The sequence below is a fragment of the Hyla sarda genome, chromosome 4 (assembly GCF_029499605.1).
Source record: "Hyla sarda isolate aHylSar1 chromosome 4, aHylSar1.hap1, whole genome shotgun sequence".
Classification (NCBI taxonomy): domain Eukaryota; kingdom Metazoa; phylum Chordata; class Amphibia; order Anura; family Hylidae; genus Hyla; species Hyla sarda.
In genome coordinates, this window is record NC_079192.1 from 97,474,357 (window position 1) to 97,498,705 (window position 24,349).

General features: G+C 44.8%; 1 protein-coding gene across 11 annotated transcripts in view; it reads left to right on the forward strand.

The window, feature by feature from the left end:
* MEGF11 (multiple EGF like domains 11) overlaps nt 1–24,349 on the forward strand; it is a 581,277-nt gene that overhangs the window by 163,607 nt on the left and 393,321 nt on the right. For all 11 annotated transcript variants that reach the window (XM_056571698.1, XM_056571686.1, XM_056571690.1 and 8 more), the window contains one exon: nt 1,142–1,242. In XM_056571698.1, coding sequence (XP_056427673.1) covers nt 1,142–1,242 — 101 coding nt within the window. The remainder of the gene's footprint in view (nt 1–1,141; nt 1,243–24,349) is intronic.

Below are 24,349 nucleotides of genomic sequence, written 5' to 3' on the forward strand. Positions count from 1 at the left end.
GGTTGCCATCTCTGATACTGAGGCCCTCGCATCATCGCCCAACTTGGCAATTTTACTTGGGAGATCAGAAGCAGAAGTGACCTTCCTTTTCCTTGCCCCCTTTCCAGTCCCTCTAACTACATTAACCCAGCTCCCTACTTGGGCCTCCTGGCTAGTTTCTCCAACCTCCATTTCTACCCCACTAACTGCTTGCTCTGTAAGATTGTCAATCGCCCTCAATGTTGCATTTTGCTCCTCTAGATCTCTAATACGAGCTTCCAGGTGGGCAACATGCTCACATTTGTCACAGCGGTATTCACCCTGAAGCTGCTGCTCCAGAGATGTATACATGTGGCACAATGTGCACTGAAGAAAACCTCCAATCCTGCTGTCCATATCCTTGGTGACAAACAGCTGTTATTGAAAAAACTAAATTTGGATTCAAAATGGCCGACTTCAAAATGGCCGCCATGGTTGAAAAGTTTCCCCCCTCAGATATACTAATGTGCCACAAACAGGAAGTTAATATCACCAACCATTTCCATTTTATTAAGGTGTATCCATATAAATGGCCCACCCTGTATGTATGTATATTAAAGGGTACCTTTCATCAAAATAACTTTTGATATATTATAGATTAATGTATGCAGAATAACTTTCCAATAGCATGTTATAAAAAAATATGCTTCTTTCTTTTTAATTTTCCACTTTGAAAAAATGTCCACTAGGGGTCTCCCTACCAGTCCTTTTTTTTTTTTTATAGATTTCAGACTCATGCAGGAGTCCTAAATCTCAGACTGCAGCTGGAACACAGACAAACTCACCTGCTCACTGCCAGGGAGCAGTGCTGAGCTTGTCTGTGTCCCGGCTGCAGTCTGAGATTTAGGACTCCTGCATGAGTCTGAAATCTATAAAAAAAAGGACTGGAAAATTAAAAAGAAAGAAGCATATAATTTTATAACATACTATTGGAAAGTTATTCTGCATACATTAATCTAGAATATATCAAAAGTTTTTTTGATTAAAGGTACCCTTTAATATTTTTATATATAATACTAAGCTGTCACATAGCTGCCATCATTTTTGTACATTCCAAAAAATGTAATATTTTGCTTGCCCAACTGCCTTGTGTAACCCAGATTTGTCCCATTTTTCTGCACAGGATAAGTTATAAGACAGCCTACCGACGTGGCCTGCGGACCATGTACAGAAGGAGGTCACAGTGTTGCCCGGGATACTATGAAAGTGGAGATTTCTGTGTCCGTATGTATTGCTCTCCATGTGTCCATACTTTTCTATGAATTTCTGATGTTAAAGTCATTGCTATTCTCCTATATTATTCATATGATTGTTCTCTGTAGTATTTCAGCTCTGCCAACCTCCATTATGTGAATTCCCGTATATAACACAGCAAGATAAGAAATATTGCAGCCCTGCATCTGTGTAGAGGCATTACAATCTGCTCTGCATTTGCCGTTACTACTTTGCACAGGAATTTTTTAGCAATACAAAAGTTTTGTTGTTTTTGTTTGTATTTTTTTCAATGACTTTCTAGAATTTTATTCTGCACACAGTATATATCTAAACAAGTCAGATCAGGATGTCACAATTTACATTTTGTTTATTCATACTTTATACCAATGTTTCTTAACCAGTGTGCCTTCAGCTGTTGCAAAACTACAACTCCCAGCATGTCCGGACAGCCTTAGGCTGTCAGGGCATGCTGGGAGTTTTAGTTTTGCATCAACTGGGGGCACACTGGTTAGGAAACACTGTCTTATACAGAGAATTGTGAGTTGTATTACATATTGTATTATATATTTATTTTATGTTCAGTTTTGTAGTGATGGTTCATATTACATAGATTGATATGATAGATCTCTTTAGAATAGGGCATTTATCACTGGAGATTTAATTTTTTATTTATTTCGGGACCATATGTTAAAGGCTACCTAAAGTTTAAAATGGGGATTTGGTATATAATGTTACTGTAGGCGAAAGCTTGGGATCTAGTGATCACCAGTCAGTGTGGTTTAATATAAGAACAGTGGAGGAGTCACACCACACAAAAACAAAAGTTTAAGATTTTAGAAAAAACAACTTTTCAGAGATTAGTCATAAATGAGTCCCTATCAGACTGGAACGGATTACATGGAGTCCAGGAGAAATGGGACTACTTAAAAGATGCATTATTGAAGGCAACAGAAATTTGCATTAGATTTGTCATTAAAAGCAGAAAAAGGAAGAGACCACTGTGGTACTCAGCAGAAGTGGCCAAAATCATTAAAAAAACAAAAAACTAGAATTTAGTAATTATAAAAAATAAAAAAAAACAGAGCAATGAAGATAGGGAAATTTACAAGATTAGGCAGAAAGAGGCCAAGCAAGATGTAAGAACTTCTAAAGCGCAGGCAGAAAAAAAGCTCAGTCTGTGAAAAAGGGGATAAGACATTCTTCAGATATATAAATGAAAAAAGGAAATTAAAACAAGGAATAACTAAATTAAAAACAAAGGAAGGAAGGTATGTAGAAGAGAATAAAGGGCTAGCCGACTGTCTTAATGAATACTTCTGTTCAGTTTTTACAGAAGAAAAAGAAGGAAAAGGACCTCCGTTAGGGAGGAAGACTAATGAATCGTTTGATGCATGTGACTTTACAGAGGAGGAGGTTATACGTTTGCTATCTAAAGTGAAGACAAATAAGTCACAGGAGCCTGATGGGATACACCCAAAATTATTAAAAGAGCTTAGTGGTGAGCTAGCAAAACCGTTAAGGCTAGGTTCAGACTACAGAATTTCCGCCTGCAATTCCTCTTTGAAATTGCAGGCGGAAATTCCGCTTGCTAAAATGTATAGTGTAGTGAATGGGTTTCCGTTCACAAATTCACACTTCGGAATTTGTGAAGCGGAATTTGTGTACGGAAAATCCGCTTTGAAATTTCTGCCTGAAGAAAGGGGTTGCTCTTTCTTCAGGCGGAAATCCGCGCGGAACACATTGTAGTCTATTGGAGACAGCAGTGTCCGCGCGGTCCTAGCGCCGACTGATTCAGTCAACGTTGGCCGCACTCGGAATCTCCGGGCGGAAATTTTCTGCCCGGAGATTCCGTTGTCTGAACCTAGGCTAACAGATTTATTTAACCAATCACTGGTAACATGAATCGTCCTGGTAGATTGGATAGGATACTAAAGGATAGGATTGTGGAAGAAGATGAAAAACAACATGGGTTTACTTCAGGGAGATCATGTCATACAAATCTTATTTTTTTTTTTTGACTGGGTGACTAAAATAATAGATGACGGAGGGGCAGTAGCATCGCATATCTAGATTTTAGTAAGAAAATCCAGACTCCAACAGCACACAGGCTTGGTGAAAAAAAGTGGTTGTTTATTGCATAGATTTTAGTAAGGCTTTAGACACTGTCCCACATAGAAGACTTATCAATAAACGACAATCATTGAGCTTGGACTCCCATATTGTTGAGTGGATTAGGCAGTGGCTGAATGACAGACAACAGAGGGTTGTAGTCAATGGAGTATATTCAGAGCAAGGTCTTGTTACCAGTGGGGACCTCAGGGATCTGTACTGGGACCAGTTATGTTTAATATCTTCATTAGTGATATCGCAAAAGGTCTCGATGGTAAGGTATGTCTTTTTGCTCATGACAAAGATATGTAACAGGGTTGATGTTCCTGGAGGGATACGCCTAATGGAAAAGGATTTAGGCAAACTAGAAAAATGGTCCGAACTCTGGCAACTGAAATTTTATGTGGACAAGTGCAAGAAAATGCACCTGGGGCGTAAAAACCCTCGGGCAGAATATAGAATATTTGACACAGTTCTGACCTTAGTATCTGAGGAAAGGGATTTAGGAGCAATTATTTCAGAAGACTTAAAGGTAGGAAGACAATGTAATAGAGCAGCAGGAAATGCTAGCAGAATGCTTGGATGTATAGGGAGAGGTATAAGCAGTAGAAAGAGAGAAGTGCTCATGCCGCTGTACAGAACAATGATGAGACCTCACTTGGAGTATTGTGTGCAGTACTGGAGGCCGTATCTCCAGAAGGATATAGATACTCTAGAGAGAGTTCAGAGAAGATACTAAACTAGTACATGGATTGCAGGATAAAACTTACCAGGAAAGGTTAAAGGACCTTAACATGTATAGATTGGAAGAAAGGAAAGAGAGAGGGGATATGATAGAGACTTAAATACATAAAGGGAATCAACACGGTAAAGGAGGAGAGCATATTTCAAAGAAGAAAAACTACCACAATAGGACATAGTTTTAAATTAGAGGGGCAAAGGTTTCTGCAGTAATATGAGAAAGTATTACTTTACTGAGAGAATAGTGGCTGCATGGAATAGCCTTCCTGCTGAAGTGGTAGCTACAAATACAGTGAAGGAGTTTAAGCATGCATGGGATAGGTATAACGCTATCCTTCATATAAGATAGGGCCAGGGACTATTGATAGGATTCAGATTATTGGGCAGACTAGATGGGCCACATGGTTCTTATCTGCCGATACATTCTATGTTTCAAAAAACACACAGAAATAGTCCATTCGCACTGCAGCTATCCCCCTTTTTTTGCTGGGGATATCGGGACCAGGGCTCTGTAGTATTGGTTCTTGCTAATGTTGTATTGGTGGTGCTCTGGCTATAGGAATGTATAGCAGGTTCACATCAAAAATCAGAAGAAAAGGGAACAGCCAGTCACTCAACAAATAGTTCTTTCTTCAGGCTTTATTTCATGCCATAGTAATACTCACATACACGGGGAATACAAAGGGAAGAGCATTGGGGTACAGTGGCAACAAGCTCCGTTTCGCACACTTAAGTGCTTCGTCCGGCATGAAATAAAGCCTAAAGAAAGAACTATTTGGTGAGTGACTGGCTGTTCCATTTTCTTCAGATTTTTGACATTCTATGTTTCTATGTTTAAAAATAACTTCTGACATGTCTTATGGAAATGTAAAACATTTTTATAGTCGGGGTTCCAGATGCAGAGGTCCTCACCTCTAAAGTGAAAGGTCAGCAGTACCTGAGGTACTCTAACTATATCTATTTTACCACATAGTTTATGCAAGCTATTTTGTATCAGTATATTAAGCAATAGTATATAAAAAGAGAGGGGGATAGAAAATACTGCTCTGGACAGTTCCTGACACGGACAGAGGTGTCAGTAGAGAGCACTGTGGTCAGACAGAAAAGAAATTCAAAAAGAAAAGAAGTTCCCCTGGAGCATACAACAGCTGATAAGTACCTGAAGGATTAAAATTTTTAAATAGAAGTCATTTACAAATCTGTTTAACTTTCTTTTGATTTAAAAAAAAAATATTCCACCGGAGTACCCCTTTAATCACCGATTCATTCAAACAGTCCCTTTGATCCTGTGATTGAGTTGGTCCAAGTGGTCAGATCCCCATCAGTTAGCACTTATCACCTATTCTTTGTAAGGATGAACAACGACGACCAAGGACCCTTTTGAAAGACAATTTCTGGGCCACATCCATACTCACAATTTCATCTTCTTATAGTTAATGACAGTTCTTTCCTGTAATCTCATTGGAAAATGTCCAAATCCTGTCGTATTAGGTGATATCCTTGGTAGCATAGGGTAGTAAAGGGATTAAAGGGGTTATTCAGGAAAAAACTTTTTTAAATATATCAACTGGCTCTGAAAGTTAAACAGATTTGTAAATTACTTCTATTAAAAAATGTGCTCTCTGATGACACGTGTCTCGGGAACTGCCCAGTTTAGAAGAGGTTTTCTATGGGGATTTGCTTCTAAACTGGGCGGATCCCGTGACATGTGTCACCAGAGAGCACTTAAACAGAAAAGAACAACCTTAACTTCAGAAGCTCATAAGTACTGAAAGGATTAATATTTTTTAATAGAAGTAATTTACAAATCTGTTTAACTTCCTGGAGCCCGTCGATATATATAAAAAAGTTTTTTGCTGGATAACCCCTTTAACTACCTGTATTGCAGGCTGCAAGAGATATATACAGCAATCCCTAAAGTTACAATGGTCTCAGTTTACAATATTTTCAACATAGTAACTTGAAGCCATATTCAGCATACAATGCTACGGACAGTCCAGATCTGCGAAACGTGTCAATGGCTGGAAGTACTGACCGATCAGAATAGGCATCTCACTGGAAAAACACCTGTATAACTGAAGTGCATACACTGACAGGATGTCTGGTAGCGCCCCCTACAGTATAGTGCGGTACTGAACTGCTGTTTACCTGTGTCAGGACCTGCTGCTTCTTTGGACACCAGGTGAGGGCAGCTCCATTTTGTATGTCCAGTACACTGAGGTACAGGACCCCAAAGAAGATTCTGTCCACTAAGCATAGACTTCTACCAGCTATTTGTGACTTTTATATGTAAGGACTAACTTCATCTGTGTTTGTTATCTAGATATCAATGGTCTCAACATACAATGTTCGTCCTGGACCACAATATTATGGTGATTGATAGATTGCCATCTATTTCATTTGATCTTGAAAATTTCAATGGTGTTTACTCACAGCCTAAATTCTATACCAGTGTTTCCTAAACAGGGTTCCTCCAGCTGTTGCAAAACTACAACTCCTAGCATGCCCAGACTGCCAACGGCAGTCTGGGCATGCTAGGAGTTGTAGTTTTGCAACAGCTAGACTAGAGGCACCCTGGTTGGGAAACACTGGTCTATACTGACGTCTATTGTCTCGGGAAACATAGAATGGACTAGTGGTATTTTCTGGCTTGGTTCCGTATTTTGCCTTGAAATGCGTCAGAGACCATTGATGTCTCATAGCCATATATCTCATCCAGCCTCTATAGAGTTAACATGCACATTAATCCAAGCTTAAAGTGCCTGTAATGGATGCATTGGCCATTTGAATAGTCGGGCGAAAGAAGACTATTATTTAATATTTATGGCTGGCAGAGATATCAGTGCCAGTCGCCTTTTTTCTAATAAAATAACTATTTATTGATTGAAATCTGTATTAGATGTTGTGCAATGATGAGCTTGTGGTTAGGAGAGTTTTTTTTATTATTATGCCCAAATATAGGGATAAAACACATTAGCTGCATATTATAATAAAGAATATAATAGCTTGGATGGCTCTAGTATAGGCCTTAGATGATTCAATATTCCTATTATTTCTGCTTGAGCTGCTGTTTTTGTAACTCACATTGACTTGTCTGTCAGATACATGGCGGACACACCTGCAGCTTTGGGATTTCCCGATGACCTCCATCTATCTCTTCTGTGGATATGCTGTAATTAGTGTTGCTCGCGAATATTCGCAATTCGGAATTTTATTTGCGAATATCGCATATTTGCGAATTTGCGAATATTTGCGAATTTGCGAATATTCGCGAATATAGCACTATATATTCGTAATTACGAATATTGTTTTTTGTTTTTTTTCACAGTACACATAACAGTGATCATCCCTCTCTGCTTCCAGCTTGTGCGGTCTAAAGAAGGCTCTAATACTACTGTGTGAGACTGGCGTACGAATTTACGCATATGGGAACATTTGCATATGCGAAAATATTACGCGAATACTACGAATATGCGAATTTAGCAAATATATGACGAATATTTGTCCATATATTCGCGAAATATCGCGAATTCGAATATGGCTTATGCTGCTCAACACTAGCTATAATGCTATATGTTCATAGTCAGAACACTTCCTTAAAGGGTTTGTTCTTTTAAGAAAAAAAGGTCTACACTGATGCCTTATGTGAAATAAAACATATTTCCAATGTACAAGCATTACTGAAAATGTCCTGTTTGAGAGATATTGTCACGATTCGGCTAGCTGGATGTGGATCCTCTGTGTCAGCGAGGGATTGGCGTGGACCGTGTCGGTGGACCGGTTCTAAGTTGCTACTGGTTTTCACCAGAGCCCGCCGCAAAGCGGGATGGTCTTGCTGCGGCGGTAGCAACCAGGTCGTATCCACCGGCAACGGCTCAACCTCGCTGACTGCTGAGAAGACGTGGGACAGAAGGACTAGGCAGAGGCAAGGTCAAACGTAGCAGAAGGTCGGGGCAGGCGGCAAGGTTCGTAGTCAATGTGGATAGCAGAAGATCTGGAACACAGGCTTTGGACAACACTAAACGCTTTCACTGGCACAAGGCAACAAGATCTGGCAGGGAAGTGCAGGGGAAGTGAGGTAATATAGCCAGGGAGCAGGTGGAAGCTAATTAGGCTGATTGGGCCAGGCACCAATCATTGGTGCACTGGCCCTTTAAATCTCAGAGAGCTGGCGCGCGCGCGCGCCCTAGAGAGCGGAGCCGCGCGCGCCAGAACATGACAGCCGGGGACCGGGACGGGTAAATGACTTGGGATGCGATTCGCGAGCGGGCGCGTCCTGCTATGCGAATCGCATCCCCACCGGTAATGTCAGTGCAGCGCTCCCGGTCAGCGGGTCTGACCGGGGCGCTGCAGAGAGAGAGACGCCGCGAGCGCTCCGGGGAGGAGCAGGGACCCGGAGCGCTCGGCATAACAGTACCCCCCCCCCTTAGGTACCCCCCTCTTTTTGTCTCCTTGTCCCTTCAAAAGAGGGACAAGGAGACTAAAAGAGTCTCCTTCTGAAAAAAGAAGTCCTGGGTAGCTATACCAGCGGCAGGTAGTTCAGAAGAAGTGGGAATGGGGAGGGGGGGCAGAGGGTGAAGCTTGTCACGGGGCATAGTGTCACCAGGACGGGGGCTATGAGGAGGCACGGCACAGTCCTGATAGGCCTTGGGGAGACCAGGCACAGGAGGAGACACTGAGGCCCGACAGACGGGACTGGGAGCAGAGGTGAGGCATTTCTTACGGCAAGCAGAACCCCAATTCTTGATCTCCCCGGTGGTCCAGTCAAGGGTGGTAGAATGATGCTGGAGCCATGGCAGACCGAGGAGGACTTCAGAGGTGCAGTTGGGAAGGACGAAAAATTCAATCTTTTCGTGATGGGGTCCAATGCACATGAAGAGGGATTCTGTGCGGTAACGCACAGTACAGTCCAACTTCACTCCGTTGACCGAAGAAATGTAGAGCGGCTTGACGAGACGGGTCACCGGGATGCAGAACTTATTCACCAAAGAGTCCAGAATAAAATTTCCAGAAGCACCAGAGTCCAAGCAGGCCACGGCTGAGAGGGAGGAGTTGGCAGAAGGAGAAATCCTCACGGGCACAGTGAGACGTGGAGAAGCAGACTTCGTACCAAGAGACGCCACACCCACGTGAGCTGGGTGCGTGCTTGCGTTTCCCAGACGTGGAGGACGAATAGGGCAATCCACCAAGAAATGTTCGGTACTAGCGCAGTACAGACAAAGATTTTTTTCCCTACGGCGAGTCCTCTCTTCCTGGGTCAGGCAAAACCAATCCACTTGCATAGCCTCCTCGGCGGGAGGCACAGGGGTAGATTGCAAAGGATACTGTGGGAGAGGTGCCCAGAGATCAAGGTCTTTTTCCTGGCGGAGCTCCTGGTGTCTCTCAGAAAAACGCATGTCAATGCGGGTGGCCAAATGGATAAGTTCTTGCAGGTTGGCAGGAATCTCTCGTGCGGCCAGCACATCCTTGATGTTACTGGATAGGCCTTTTTTAAAGGTCGCGCAGAGAGCCTCGTTATTCCAAGATAATTCGGAAGCGAGAGTACGAAATTGGATGGCGTACTCGCCTACTGAAGAATTACCCTGGACCAGGTTCAGCAGGGCAGTCTCGACAGAAGAAGCTCGGGCTGGTTCCTCGAAGACACTACGGACTTCAGAGAAGAAGGACTGGACTGTGGCTGTGGCAGGATCATTGCGGTCCCAGAGCGGTGTGGCCCAAGACAAGGCCTTTCCAGAACGAAGACTCACTACGAACGCCACCTAAGACCGTTCTGTGGGAAATTGGTCCGACAACATCTCCATATGTAGGGAACATTGAGACAGAAAGCCACGGCAGAGTCTAGAGTCCCCATCAAATTTTTCCGGCAGGGACAAGCGGAGGCTAGGAGCGGCCACTCGCTGCGGAGGAGGTGCAGGAGCTGGCGGAGGAGATGGTTGCTGCTGTAGCAGTGGCAGAAGTTGCTGTAACGTGGCGGTCAACTGCGACAGCTGCTGTCCTTGTTGGGCAATTTGCTGCGATTGCTGGGTGACCACCGTGGGTAGGTCAGCGAGACTTGGCAGCGGCACCTCAGCGGGATCCATGGCCGGATCTACTGTCACGATTTGGCTAGCTGGATGTGGATCCTCTGTGTCAACGAGGGATTGGCGTGGACCGTGTCGGTGGACTGGTTCTAAGATGCTACTGGTATTCACCAAATTCAGCAAAGCGGGATGGTCTTGCTGCCGCGGTAGCAACCAGGTCGTATCCACCGGCAACGGCTCAACCTCGCTGACTGCTGAGAAGGCGTGGGACAGAAGGACTAGGCAGAGGCAAGGTCAGACGTAGCAGAAGGTCGGGGCAGGCGGCAAGGTTCGTAGTCAATGTGGATAGCAGAAGATCTGGAACACAGGCTTTGGACAACACTAAACGCTTTCACTGGCACAAGGCAACAAGATCCGGCAGGGAAGTGCAGGGGAAGTGAGGTGATATAGCCAGGGAGCAGGTGGAAGCTAATTAGGCTGATTGGGCCAGGCACCAATCATTGGTGCACTGGCCCGAGAGCTGGCGCGCGCGCGCACCCTAGAGAGCGGAGCCGCGCGTGCCAGAACATGACAGCCGGGGACCGGGACGGGTAAGTGACTTGGGATGCGATTCGCGAGCGGGCGCGTCCCGCTATGCGAATCGCATCCCCGCCGGCAATGTCAGTGCAGCGCTCCCGGTCAGCGGGTCTGACCGGGGCGCTGCAGAGAGAGAGACGCCGCGAGCGCTCCGGGGAGGAGCAGGGACCCGGAGCGCTCGGCGTAACAGATATAAGGTTACTAATCCCCCATGTGCCTGCTTTTTTTTGATAACTGTTGCCAATGGTTACGACCTACTCAGGGTCACACATGCTCAGTTCAACTTCAGTCTCCTGAAAATAATGGTAGTTGGTCACCACTATGCATGTAAGCAGGAGGGATTGTGGGAAACTGTGTGCTCTGTTGCCTGGCAACAGCAGGGTCAGAGCCCAGAGAGGAAACCAGGAAGTGATCAGATCTATGGGGGAGAAGAACTCTATGGGGATGTATAATATTTTAAATAAAAAAGGCATGATTTGTTCTTCTTTACATATATGCATGTGGTACACATCTAATTTTTATCAACTTTGCTTTGTGACACAACCCCTTCAAGTAGTTTTTTAGTACTTTTATTAATAGTAGTTTTTTAGTAGTTTTATTAGTAGTAGTTTTTTAGTAGTTTTATTAGTAGTACTTTTTTAGTATAGCTAGTTATTTATATGTGTAATGTCCCAGTACAAGACATGGTCCTGTACTACCCTTAGGCCCTGTCAGGTTGAGACCCTCAGTGACCTGGGGGCTCCCGTGCAGGGTCTCCCCCTGTTATTTCCAGAATGTTGTGTTTACTGCTTTAATGTATAGACAGGATCCTAATGTATAGCAAAAGACCTGTGAGAGGTTGTCTGAAGAACCTGTAAATCTGTCACATGTTATGTTATGCAGTCACATGATTTGTTGTCACATGTTCTCCCAGAGAGCACCAGCTTAACCTATGACCCGCAGCTTCACCAATGGGCTTTTGTCCAACCCCCCACTATTACAATTTCTCTCAGATTCTATCTGCTATTGAGCACAGCAAACACCAGAGATCTCAGTGCTAGTGATCAGCTACCTGGAAGGCCACAAAGCTACAGTCGTTCCAGTAAACCCTCCGTTAAACCATAACTGGTTGTGGACTCTCCATTGGAATAGCGGAGATACCGTTCGTGTGGTTCCGGTACCAAAAACCACTCTGGCGTCACGAACACTAGGGGTTAATAACATCTTTCCCCAGGGGTTAATACCATCTGATCCCACCACCTACACTGCTACACCCGTGGTCCCACCATACACGGGGGGGTCCACCACATATGATTAGAATGCCCACTTTTAGACTATTTAGACCAGTGTTTTCCAAACAGCGTGCCTCCAGCTGTTACAAAACTACAATTCCCAACAGGTCGTGAGTTGTAGCTTTGCAACAGCTCTAGGCACACTGGTTGGGAAACACTAGTTTAGACCCTTCCCATGTAGCATACCACTGCTGCGTATCAATAGGCAGCCCCATCTCCAAGAGAAATGATACAGCCCCGCTATATACTCTAGGCCTAACCTAGGGATATACTTATATCCATCATATACTTAACACAAGGTACAATACTAAAGCCTAGGGTTATAATTCTGCTGGCATTATTGAACATGCTAAGATTCTCTCATTGTGCAAACTAATAAGCATGAATGTTTAAATAGCTTTATACATATTCATGGCTGCATTAATGTATTTTTAGACAAGCTCTATATTAAATCGGTTACAGATGTAGCGGAACTGAGTGTGTCAAAGCAGGAGTGCTGAGTTTGTCATTCGGCGCAAGGCACGGTCATATAACAGAATAAAAGCAACCCCTATATATCATTATTTTTACTATTCTTAAAAAAAATTAAATGTCAAGAAAAAATCATTATAAACAGAAGCAATGATGCAAAAATGTCTTATCCAAGGGCAACAGTATATGAATGTACTAGTGAAAGGGATATCAGTATGTAAAACATCTTTACCTGTAGTTTTGATAAAAGCACCAGAGGACACTAAGGGCCTATTCACACTATGTATTTTCTGAGGGGAACGCTGCTCCAAGGTTCTGCTGCGCAGCAGCCTCTTATTGCCTTCATTGAGATTCTGCTGCCCCATTCAGGCTACAGAATTTCCGCAGACGTTCCGCCATATAAATTTCCAGACCCCAGACAAACCCCAACAACCCCCCCACCCCAACAGAAAAAGGAACATGTTTATTCTTTCGTCAGAATGCGCCCAGATGGCACCTGCTGCAGATGGAATCTCCGCCCCAGAACATCTCCGGGCGGAGATCCCATAGTGTGAATAATGCCGTATGATCTTGTAACCTAAAATATAGCGGCAACACATCAAAAAACTATGGGGGGGATTTATAAAGCTGCACCAGCAGAGAAGATGCACAAATGTCACAAATGTTTGCGCATTGAGGGAGATTTTCAAGCAAAACTGCCATTTATGTGCAAAAATGAGTGCCATTGGGAGCATGTAGGCTGCCCATGCCAAGGGGGCATGAAGAAGGGATAAAGGGGGCTCAGCCTAGCATGTAGGGTGTTTGCATCTTCCTTACATGCAAATTTGGGGCCGATATGTGACACCAAAAGGCACAGAAATAAATGGCAACCCCTGGCTAGCTTATATTTCTGCACAAGGAGCAGGGGTAGCCACGACTCACCGGGATTTACCAAGATGCAAGCCGAAAATGCGCCAAACTACTGCAGTTAGCAAATCTCCCTGTCACGATGCCGGCTGGCAGGTAGTGGATCCTCTGTGCCAGAGAGGGATTGGCGTGGACCGTGCTAGAGGATCGGTTCTAAGTCACTACTGGTTTTCACCAGAGCCCGCCGCAAAGCGGGATGGTCTTGCTGCGGCGGTAGTGACCAGGTCGTATCCCCTAGCAACGGCTCAACCTCTCTGGCTGCTGAAGATAGGCGCGGTACAAGGGAGTAGACAGAAGCAAGGTCGGACGTAGCAGAAGGTCGGGGCAGGCAGCAAGGATCGTAGTCAGGGGCAACGGCAGAAGGTCTGGAATCACAGGCAAGGAACACACAAGGAACGCTTTCACTGGCACTAGGGCAACAAGATCCGGCGAGGGAGTGAAGGGGAAGTGAGGTGATATAGGGAAGTGCACAGGTGTAAACACTAATTGGAACCACTGCACCAATCAGCGGTGCAGTGGCCCTTTAAATCGCAAAGACCCGGCGCGCGCGCGCCCTAGGGAGCGGGGCCGCGCGCGCCGGGACAGAACTGACGGGGAGCGAGTAAGGTACGGGAGCCGGGGTGCGCATCGCGAGCGGGCGCTACCCGCATCGCGAATCGCATCCCGGCCGGAGGTGGTAACGCAGCGCCCCGGGTCCGTGGAACCGACCGGGGCGCTGCAGTGAGGGAAGTGTAGCGAGCGCTCCGGGGAGGAGCGGGGACCCGGAGCGCTCGGCGTAACAGTACCCCCCCCCTTGGGTCTCCCCCTCTTCTTGGGGCCTGAGAACCTGAGGATCAGACTTTTGTCCAGGATATTGTCCTCAGGTTCCCAGGACCTCTCTTCTGGACCACAACCCTCCCAATCCACTAAAAAAAAAGTTCTTCCCCTGACCTTTTTAGAGGCCAAAATCTCTTTGACAGAGAAGATGTCCGAGGAGCCGGAAACAGGAGTGGGAGGAACAGATTTAGGAGAAAAACGGTTGAGGATGAGAGGTTTAAGAAGAGAGACGTGAAAGGCATTAGGGATACGAAGAGAAGGAGGAAGAAGAAGTTTGTAAGAGACAGGATTAATTTGACACAAAACTTTAAAAGGACCAAGATAGCGTGGTCCCAACTTATAGCTCGGGACACGGAAACGGACATATTTAGCGGAGAGCCATACCTTGTCTCCAGGGGAAAAAATGGGAGGAGCTCTTCTTTTCTTATCTGCGAATCTCTTCATGCGAGAAGAAGCCTGTAAGAGAGAATTTTGGGTCTCTTTCCATATGGTGGAAAGATCACGAGAAATTTCATCCACAGCGGGCAGACCAGAGGGCAAGGGGGTAGGGAGGGGGGGAAGAGGGTGACGGCCGTACACCACGAAAAACGGAGATTTGGAGGAAGATTCAGAGATTCTGAAATTATACGAGAATTCGGCCCAAGGTAGAAGATCTGCCCAGTCATCCTGGCGGGAGGAAACAAAATGTCGTAAATAGTCACCCAAGATCTGGTTAATTCTCTCTACTTGTCCATTGGATTGAGGATGGTATGCAGAAGAAAAATTTAATTTAATCTTGAGTTGTTTACAGAGAGCCCTCCAGAATTTAGACACAAATTGGACGCCTCTATCCGAGACGATCTGTGTAGGCAACCCGTGAAGACGAAAAATGTGTACAAAAAATTGTTTAGCCAACTGAGGCGCTGAAGGAAGACCAGGAAGAGGGATGAAATGTGCCATTTTGGAGAATCGATCAACGACCACCCAAATAACAGTGTTGCCATGGGATGGGGGTAAGTCAGTAATAAAATCCATACCAATCAGAGACCAAGGTTGTTCGGGGACAGGTAGAGGATGAAGAAAACCAGCGGGCTTCTGGCGAGGAGTCTTATCCCGGGCACAGATAGTGCAGGCTCGCACAAAGTCCACCACATCAGTCTCTAGAGTCGGCCACCAATAGAAGCGAGAGATGAGTTGCACAGATTTCTTGATGCCCGCATGACCTGCGAGATGGGAGGAGTGACCCCATTTGAGGATCCCAAGGCGTTGGCGTGGAGAAACAAAGGTCTTTCCTGGAGGAGTTTGCCTGATGGAGGCTGGAGAAGTGGAAATCAGGCAGTCAGGAGGAATGATGTGTTGAGGAGAGAGTTCAATTTCAGAGGCATCTGAGGAACGAGAGAGAGCATCGGCCCTAATGTTTTTATCAGCAGGCCGAAAGTGAATTTCAAAATTAAATCGGGCAAAGAACAGAGACCACCTGGCCTGACGAGGATTCAGCCGTTGGGCAGACTGGAGGTAGGAGAGGTTCTTGTGATCGGTGTAAATAATAACTGGAAATCTTGATCCCTCCAGCAGATGCCTCCATTCCTCAAGTGCTAATTTAATGGCTAGAAGCTCTCGATCCCCGATGGAGTAGTTCCTCTCCGCCGGAGAGAAGGTCCTGGAAAAAAAACCACAAGTAACAGCATGCCCGGAAGAGTTTTTTTGTAGAAGGACAGCTCCAGCTCCCACTGAGGAGGCATCAACCTCCAATAGGAAGGGTTTAGATGGGTCAGGTCTGGAGAGCACGGGAGCCGAAGAAAAGGCAGACTTGAGTCGTTTAAAGGCGTCTTCCGCTTGAGGAGGCCAAGACTTGGGATCGGCATTTTTTTTTGTTAAAGCCACAATAGGAGCCACAATGGTAGAAAAATGTGGAATAAATTGCCTGTAATAATTGGCGAACCCCAAAAAACGTTGGATGGCACGGAGTCCGGAGGGGCGTGGCCAATCTAAGACGGCAGAGAGTTTATCTGGGTCCATTTGTAGTCCCTGGCCAGAGACCAAGTATCCTAGAAAAGGAAGAGATTGGCATTCAAACAGACATTTCTCTATTTTGGCATAGAGTTGATTATCACGAAGTCTCTGAAGAACCATACGGACATGCTGGCGGTGTTCTTCAAGATTGGCAGAAAAAATCAGGATATCGTCCAGATATACAACAACACAGGAGTATAGTAGATCACGAAAAATTTCATTAACAAAGTCTTGGAAGACGGCAGGGGCGTTGCATAGACCAAAGGGCATGACCAGATACTCAAAGTGTCCATCTCTGGTGTTAAATGCCGTTTTCCATTCATCCCCCTCTCTGATGCGGATGAGATTATAAGCACCTCTTAAGTCCAGTTTGGTAAAAATATGGGCACCTTGGAGACGATCAAAGAGTTCAGAGATGAGGGGTAGGGGGTAGCGGTTCTTAACCGTGATTTTATTAAGACCGCGGTAGTCAATGCAAGGACGTAGAGAGCCATCTTTTTTGGACACAAAGAAAAATCCGGCTCCGGCAGGAGAGGAGGATTTACGGATAAAGCCCTTTTTTAAATTTTCTTGGACGTATTCAGACATGGCAAGAGTCTCTGGGACGGACAGAGGATAGATTCTGCCCCGGGGTGGAGTAGTGCCCGGGAGGAGGTCAATGGGACAATCATAAGGCCTGTGAGGAGGTAGAGTCTCAGCTTGTTTTTTGCAAAAAACGTCCGCAAAGTCCATATAGGCCTTAGGGAGACCGGTTACATGAGGAAGCACAGGGACACGGCAAGGTTTACTGGGAACCGGTTTTAAGCAGTCCTTGGAACAAGAGGGCCCCCAACTCTTGATCTCCCCAGTGGACCAATCCAGGATTGGGGAATGGAGTTGAAGCCAGGGAAGTCCAAGAAGGATTTCAGAAGTGCAATTGGGGAGGACCAACAGTTCAATCCTCTCGTGATGAGATCCGATGCACATTAGAAGGGGCTCCGTGCGGAAACGTATAGTACAGTCCAATCTTTCATTGTTTACACAATTGATGTAGAGGGGTCTGGCGAGACTGGTCACCGGGATGTTGAACCTGTTGACGAGAGAGGCTAAGATGAAATTTCCTGCAGATCCAGAGTCCAAGAAGGCCACAGCAGAGAAGGAGAAGGCAGAGGCAGACATCCGCACAGGCACAGTAAGACGTGGAGAAGCAGAGTAGACATCAAGGACTGTCTCACTTTTGTGCGGAGTCAGCGGACGTCTTTCCAGGCGGGGAGGACGGATAGGACAATCCTTCAGGAAGTGTTCGGTACTAGCACAGTACAGGCAGAGATTCTCCATGCGGCGTCGTGTCCTCTCTTGGGGTGTCAGGCGAGACCGGTCGACCTGCATAGCCTCCACGGCGGGAGGCACAGGAACAGATTGCAGGGGACCAGAGGAGAGAGGAGCCGGGGAGAAGAAACGCCTCGTGCGAACAGAGTCCATATCCTGGCGGAGCTCCTGACGCCGTTCGGAAAAACGCATGTCAATGCGAGTGGCAAGATGGATGAGTTCATGTAGGTTAGCAGGGATTTCTCGTGCGGCCAGAACATCTTTAATGTTGCTGGATAGGCCTTTTTTAAAGGTCGCGCAGAGTGCCTCATTATTCCAGGATAATTCTGAAGCAAGGGTACGGAACTGTACGGCATACTCGCCAACGGAAGAATTACCCTGGACCAGGTTCAACAGGGCAGTCTCAGCAGAAGAGGCTCGGGCAGGTTCCTCAAAGACACTTCGAATTTCCGAGAAGAAGGAGTGTACAGAGGCAGTGACGGGGTCATTGCGGTCCCAGAGCGGTGTGGCCCAAGCCAGGGCTTTTCCAGACAGCAGGCTGACTACGAAAGCCACCTTAGACCTTTCAGTGGGGAACTGGTCCGACATCATCTCCAAGTGTAATGAACATTGGGAAAGAAAGCCACGGCAAAACTTAGAGTCCCCATCAAATTTATCCGGCAAGGATAGTCGTATTCCAGAAGCGGCCACTCGCTGCGGAGGAGGTACAGGAGCTGGCGGAGGAGATGATTGCTGGAGCTGTGGTAGTAACTGTTGTAGCATAACAGTCAGTTGAGACAGCTGTTGGCCTTGTTGCGCAATCTGTTGTGACTGCTGGGCGACCACCGTGGTGAGGTCAGCGACAACTGGCAGAGGAACTTCAGCGGGATCCATGGCCGGATCTACTGTCACGATGCCGGCTGGCAGGTAGTGGATCCTCTGTGCCAGAGAGGGATTGGCGTGGACCGTGCTAGAGGATCGGTTCTAAGTCACTACTGGTTTTCACCAGAGCCCGCCGCAAAGCGGGATGGTCTTGCTGCGGCGGTAGTGACCAGGTCGTATCCCCTAGCAACGGCTCAACCTCTCTGGCTGCTGAAGATAGGCGCGGTACAAGGGAGTAGACAGAAGCAAGGTCGGACGTAGCAGAAGGTCGGGGCAGGCAGCAAGGATCGTAGTCAGGGGCAACGGCAGAAGGTCTGGAATCACAGGCAAGGAACACACAAGGAACGCTTTCACTGGCACTAGGGCAACAAGATCCGGCGAGGGAGTGAAGGGGAAGTGAGGTGATATAGGGAAGTGCACAGGTGTAAACACTAATTGGAACCACTGCACCAATCAGCGGTGCAGTGGCCCTTTAAATCGCAAAGACCCGGCGCGCGCGCGCCCTAGGGAGCGGGGCCGCGCGCGCCGGGACAGAACTGACGGGGAGCGAGTAAGGTACGGGAGCCGGGGTGCGCATCGCGAGCGGGCGCTACCCGCATCGCGAATCGCATCCCGGCCGGAGGTGGTAACGCAGCGCCCCGGGTCCGTGGAACCGACCGGGGCGCTGCAGTGAGGGAAGTGTAGCGAGCGCTCCGGGGAGGAGCGGGGACCCGGAGCGCTCGGCGTAACACTCCCTCTATAGCTCTTTTATAAGAGAACCCAAGGTACCAGACTGTAGGAAACTTGTAGTTCTGTATTCTAATTGTGAATTTTTGGGGCTTTTAAAGGCCATATATGGTGTAAAAAGGGCTCTGATGCCTTAATAATATGGATTAGCAGTAAAGTCCTACACGTTTTTTATACTTTGTTTCCTTAGATACTTAGTTTTTCCACATTGTATCATAAGGGTCTATTCACACCTACAATATCCTGCACATATTTGATGCGCAGGATTTGAAGCTGCCGATTTTAAGCTGTGTTCAGTCATTTAGTTTACATGGAAATCTGCAGTATAAAATTTGCTGCTTCAAATCCTGCGCATCAAATAGGTGCAGGATACTGTATGTGTGAATAGACACTAAAACAGTAAAATAAAAAAAATTGGTACCACTCTACTCCTCTAATGTGGCCTACATGGTTAAAAATGACATACATCACCATCTAGGCCTGGTCTGTATGATTCGAGCCCTACTATGCCAAACCCTTTTCTTTGTGTTTCCTAGGTCTCGGAGCATTAAAGGGGTATTCCAGGCAAAAACTTTTTTTTATATATCAACTGGCTCCGGAAAGTTAAACAGATTTGTAAATTACTTCTATTAAAAAAATCTTAATCCTTCCAATAGTTATTAGCTTCTGAAGTTGAGTTGCTGTTTTCTGTCTAACTGCTTTCTGATGACTCACGTCCCGGGAGCTGTCCAGCTCCTATGGGGATATTTTCCCATCATGCAAGGGATATTCTCCCATCATGCACAGCTCCCGGGACGTGACATCATCATTGAGCAGTTAGACAGAAAACTTCAGAAGCTAATAACTATTGGAAGGATTAAGATTTTTTAATAGAATCTGTTTAACTTTCCGGAGCCAGTTGATGTATAAAAAAAAAGTTTTTGCCTGGAATACCCCTTTAATACTTCATCCTAGTTCTCTAGAAGTTAATAAATCACTAACCTTTAAGGAAATGATGTTTCATATTTATCAGCACAATTAGGCCATTTTTTGTAACTGCCTTGAACAAAAAATGGTGAAGACCAGATTTATCATGGTTTTGCATAGAAAAAAAAATGTTGAAGTTGTACTCACATTAAAATCAGTAGCTTTGTTCGGAGCCTCTTTGGGTAGTTCTGTTAGATTTGATAAGACTAGCACGACATGTAGTGTTATTATTCTTGTGTAAACAACGGAATCTAATGGATCCTACTATAAATCTGTTGGGGCTGTCAGAATCTCTTGTTGTCCATTATTATATGGATTTTGCACTGCTGCCATGTTTATCTTAAAGGGGTATTCCGGGCAAAAGCTTTTTATCCCCTAACATAGTAACATAGTTCATAAAGTTAAAGAAAAAAGACCAGAGTCCATCAAGTTCAACCTATATCCCTAATGAGTCCCTACTGAGTTGATCCAGAGGAAGGCAAAAAAAAAACTCATACTAGAGGTAAAAATTCCTTCCCGACTCGAAATATTGCATCAGAATAAATCCCTGGATCAACCTTCTGTCCCTATAGATCTAGAATCCATAACCTGTAATATTATTATTCTCCAAAAATGCATCCAGACCCCTTTTGCCCCTATTGATGCACCCCATGATTTTATTATCCTTGGCAGCAGCTGCCCGACACTGGTCACTACAGCTAAATTTACTGTTAAAGGGGTACTCCCGTGGAAAACTTTTTTGTTTTAGATCAACTGGTGCCAGAAAGTTAAACAGATTTGTAAATTACTTCTATTAAAAAAATCTTAATCCTTACAGTACTTTTTAGGGGCTACTACAGAGAAAAAAAAATATTTTTGGATTTCTCTTATGTCACAGCCACGGTGCTCTCTGCTGACCTCTGCTGTCCATTTTAGGAACTGTCCTGAGCAGGAGAAAATCCCCATAGCAAACATATGCTGCTCTGGACAGTTCCTAAAATGAACAGTAGAGGTCAGCAGAGAGAACTGTGATCGTGACATAATAGAAAAAATTTCCTCTGTAGTATACAGCCCCTAAAAAGTACTGGAAGGATTAAGATTTTTTAATAGAAGTAATTTACAAATCTGTTTAACTTTCTGGCACCAGTTGATAAAAAAAAAGTTTTCCACGGGAGTACTCCTTTAACTAAGACTCCCAAGTCCTTTTCCACGTCAGTCGTCCCAAGTGTGCTCCCATTTAATACCTAATCCCAGCCCAGATTTTTCTTCCCCATGTGTATTACCTTACATTTATCAGTGTTGAAACTCATCTGCCACTTTCCAGCCCAAACCTCCAACCTATCCAGATCCATTTGTAACAGTGCACTGTCCTCTATTGTGTTTACCGCTTTACAGAGTTTAGTATCATCTGCAAAGATTGCTACTTTACTATTCAACCCCTCTACAAGGTCATTAATGAATATATTAAATAGAACAGGACTCAAGACTGACCCCTGTGGTACCAAACTAGTAACAGTCACCCAATCAGAATAAGTACCATTAATAACCACCCTCTGTTTCCTATCACTGAGCCAGTTACTTGCCCATTTACACACAATCTCCCCAGCTCAATCCTTCTCATTTTATGCACCAACCTTTTATGTGGCACCGTATCAAATGCTTTGGAAAAATCTAGATATACGACATCCAGCGATTGCCCCTGGTCCAGTCTGGAGCTCACCTTCTCATAAAAGCTGATCAGGTTAGTTTGATAGGACTGATCCCTCATAAAGCCATGCTGATATGGGGTCATACATTTATTTTTATCAAGATACTCCAAAATAGCTTCTCTTAGGAAACCCTCAAACAATTTACATACAAGGGAGGTTAAACTAACAGGCCTATAATTCCCGGGGTCACCTTTTGACAAATTTTTTAATATTGACACCACATTTGTCATGCGCCGGTCCTGGGGAACAGTCCCTGTTACCATAGAGTCCCTGAATATTAAAAATAGGGGTATGTCTATTACATTAACACGGGGGTAAATGCTATCTGGACCTGGCGATTTGTCTATTTTGATTTTTTGTAGGCGGCACTGTACTTCTTCCTGGGTTAGACAGGTGACCTGTACTTCTTCCTGGGTTAGACAGGTGACCTGGGGAGTTTACCTTATATCGCTGTATTTCACCTGGCATTTCATTTTCCTTGGTGAATACAGTGAAGAAGAATTTGTTTAATATATTTGCTTTTTCCTGATCCCCGTTTATAATTTCGTCCTCATCATTTTTTAAAGTGCCTACACTTTCATTTTTAACCTTTTTGCTAGTTATGTCATTAAAAAACATTTTGGGGTTAGTTTTACTCTCATTGGCAATTAGTCTTTCTGTCTTTATTTTTGCGTCTTTTATCTGTTTTTTTTTACATATTTTACATTTTTCTCTATAGCTTTTTAAAGGGGTACTCCCATGGAAATTCTTTTATTTTAAATCAACTGGTGCCAGAAAGTTAAACATATTTGTAAATGACTTCTATTGAAAAATCTTAATCCTTCCAATACATTTTATGAGCTGTATACTACAGAGGAAATGCTTTTCTTTTTGGATTTCTCTGATGTCACGACCACAGTGCTCTCTGCTGACCTCTGCTGTCCATTTTAGGAACTGTCCAGAGCAGCATATGTTTGCTATGGGGATTTTCTCCTGCTCTGGACAGTTCCAAAAAATGGACAGCAGAGGTCAGCAGAGAGCACTGTGGTCGTGACATCAGAGGAATCCAAAAAGAAAAGCATTTTCTCTGTAGTATATAGCCCCTAAAAAGTAGTGGGAGGATTAAGATTTTTTAATAGAAGTAATTTACAAATCTGTTTAACTTTCAGGCACCAGTTGATTTAAAAAGAAAAAATGTCCACGGGAGTACCCCTTTAATGCTTCTTCACTGCCTTAAATGCTTTAGTCTTGTCATTTATTGCCCCCTTAACATTTTTATTCATCCATATTGGTTTTCTTTTATTTCTGACCCTTTTATTCCCATAAGGTATATACATCTTACAGTGAGAATTTAAAGGGGTATGCCGGGCAAAAAAATCTTATCCACTATCGAAAGGATAGGGGATAAGATGTCTGATCGCGGGGGGTCCACCGCTGGGACCCCCCCCCCCCCCACGATCTCCCTGCAGCAGCCCGCTTTCCATGCCTTCCTAAAGTTCATTGTTTTTGTGGCCCCTCGAGAGATTCCCTTATTGAAGAACAAGTTATAATGTATTATATTATGATCATTAGTTATTCTGTCAGGTCTATTGGTTAATATTAAGTCTAGTAGGGCGCCTCCTCTGGTCGGGCCCAGCACCATTTGGGACAGCTAATTCTCTTTAGCTATAGTCAGAAACCTGTTTCCTTTGTGAGATTCACAGGTCGCAGTCTCCCAGTTTATATCAGGATAGTTAAAGTCCCCCATTATTATCACATTATTCTGATTTGCTGCCTTGTTTATTTGCCTCAGTAATTGATCTTCTGCCTCTTCCATTATGTTTGGTGGCTTATAGCAAACCCCAATGAGAATTTATTTTTTATTTTTATCTCTATATATTTCTACCCATAATGCCTCCACATTATCGTTTCCTTCCCATATATCCTCCCGCAGTGCGGCCTTCAGACTCTATTTCACATAATGACAAACTCCTCCCCCTTTCTGTTTTGTCCGATCCTTCCTGAATAGACTATAACCTTTATGTTGACCGCCCAGTTACAGCTATTGTCCAACCAAGTCTCTGTTAGACCTACTATGTCATAATCCTCCTCAGACATTTTCAACTCCAGTTCCTGTTTTATTGGACAGACTTCTGGCATTAGTCAATATGCAATTCAAGGTGTATGTATTTTCTTCCTATGAAGCCTATCCCTATTAACTATTCTAACCCCTCCCTCTGCTCCACCCCCAGGTACATTAATAAGTCCCCCCTCACTATCTACACTATCTTCCCCCTCTATGTTGTAGGTGCCGGTCTCCGACAGCGAAGTCGGCCCAGTTCTCCATGAACCCAAACCCCTCCTTCCTACACCCCTTTCTAAGCCACTTGTTTACCTCCCTAATCTCTCGCTGACTCTCTGGTGGGGCTCTTGGTACATGTAATATTTCAGAAAATATTACCTTGGAGGTCCTTGCCTTAAGCTTGCGGTCTATGTCCCTGAAATCATTTTTAACCCCTTAAGGATGCAGGGTTTTTCAGTTTTTGCATTTTCGTTTTTTTCCTCATTAAGGTCTGATTAATATTGGGGTCTGGTCTAAGGCCAGGTTAATGTTGGGGTCTGGTCTAAGTTCTGAATAATTTTGGGGTGTGGTCTAAGGACTGATTAATTTTAGGGTATAGTCCAGAGTCTGGATAATTTAGGGATC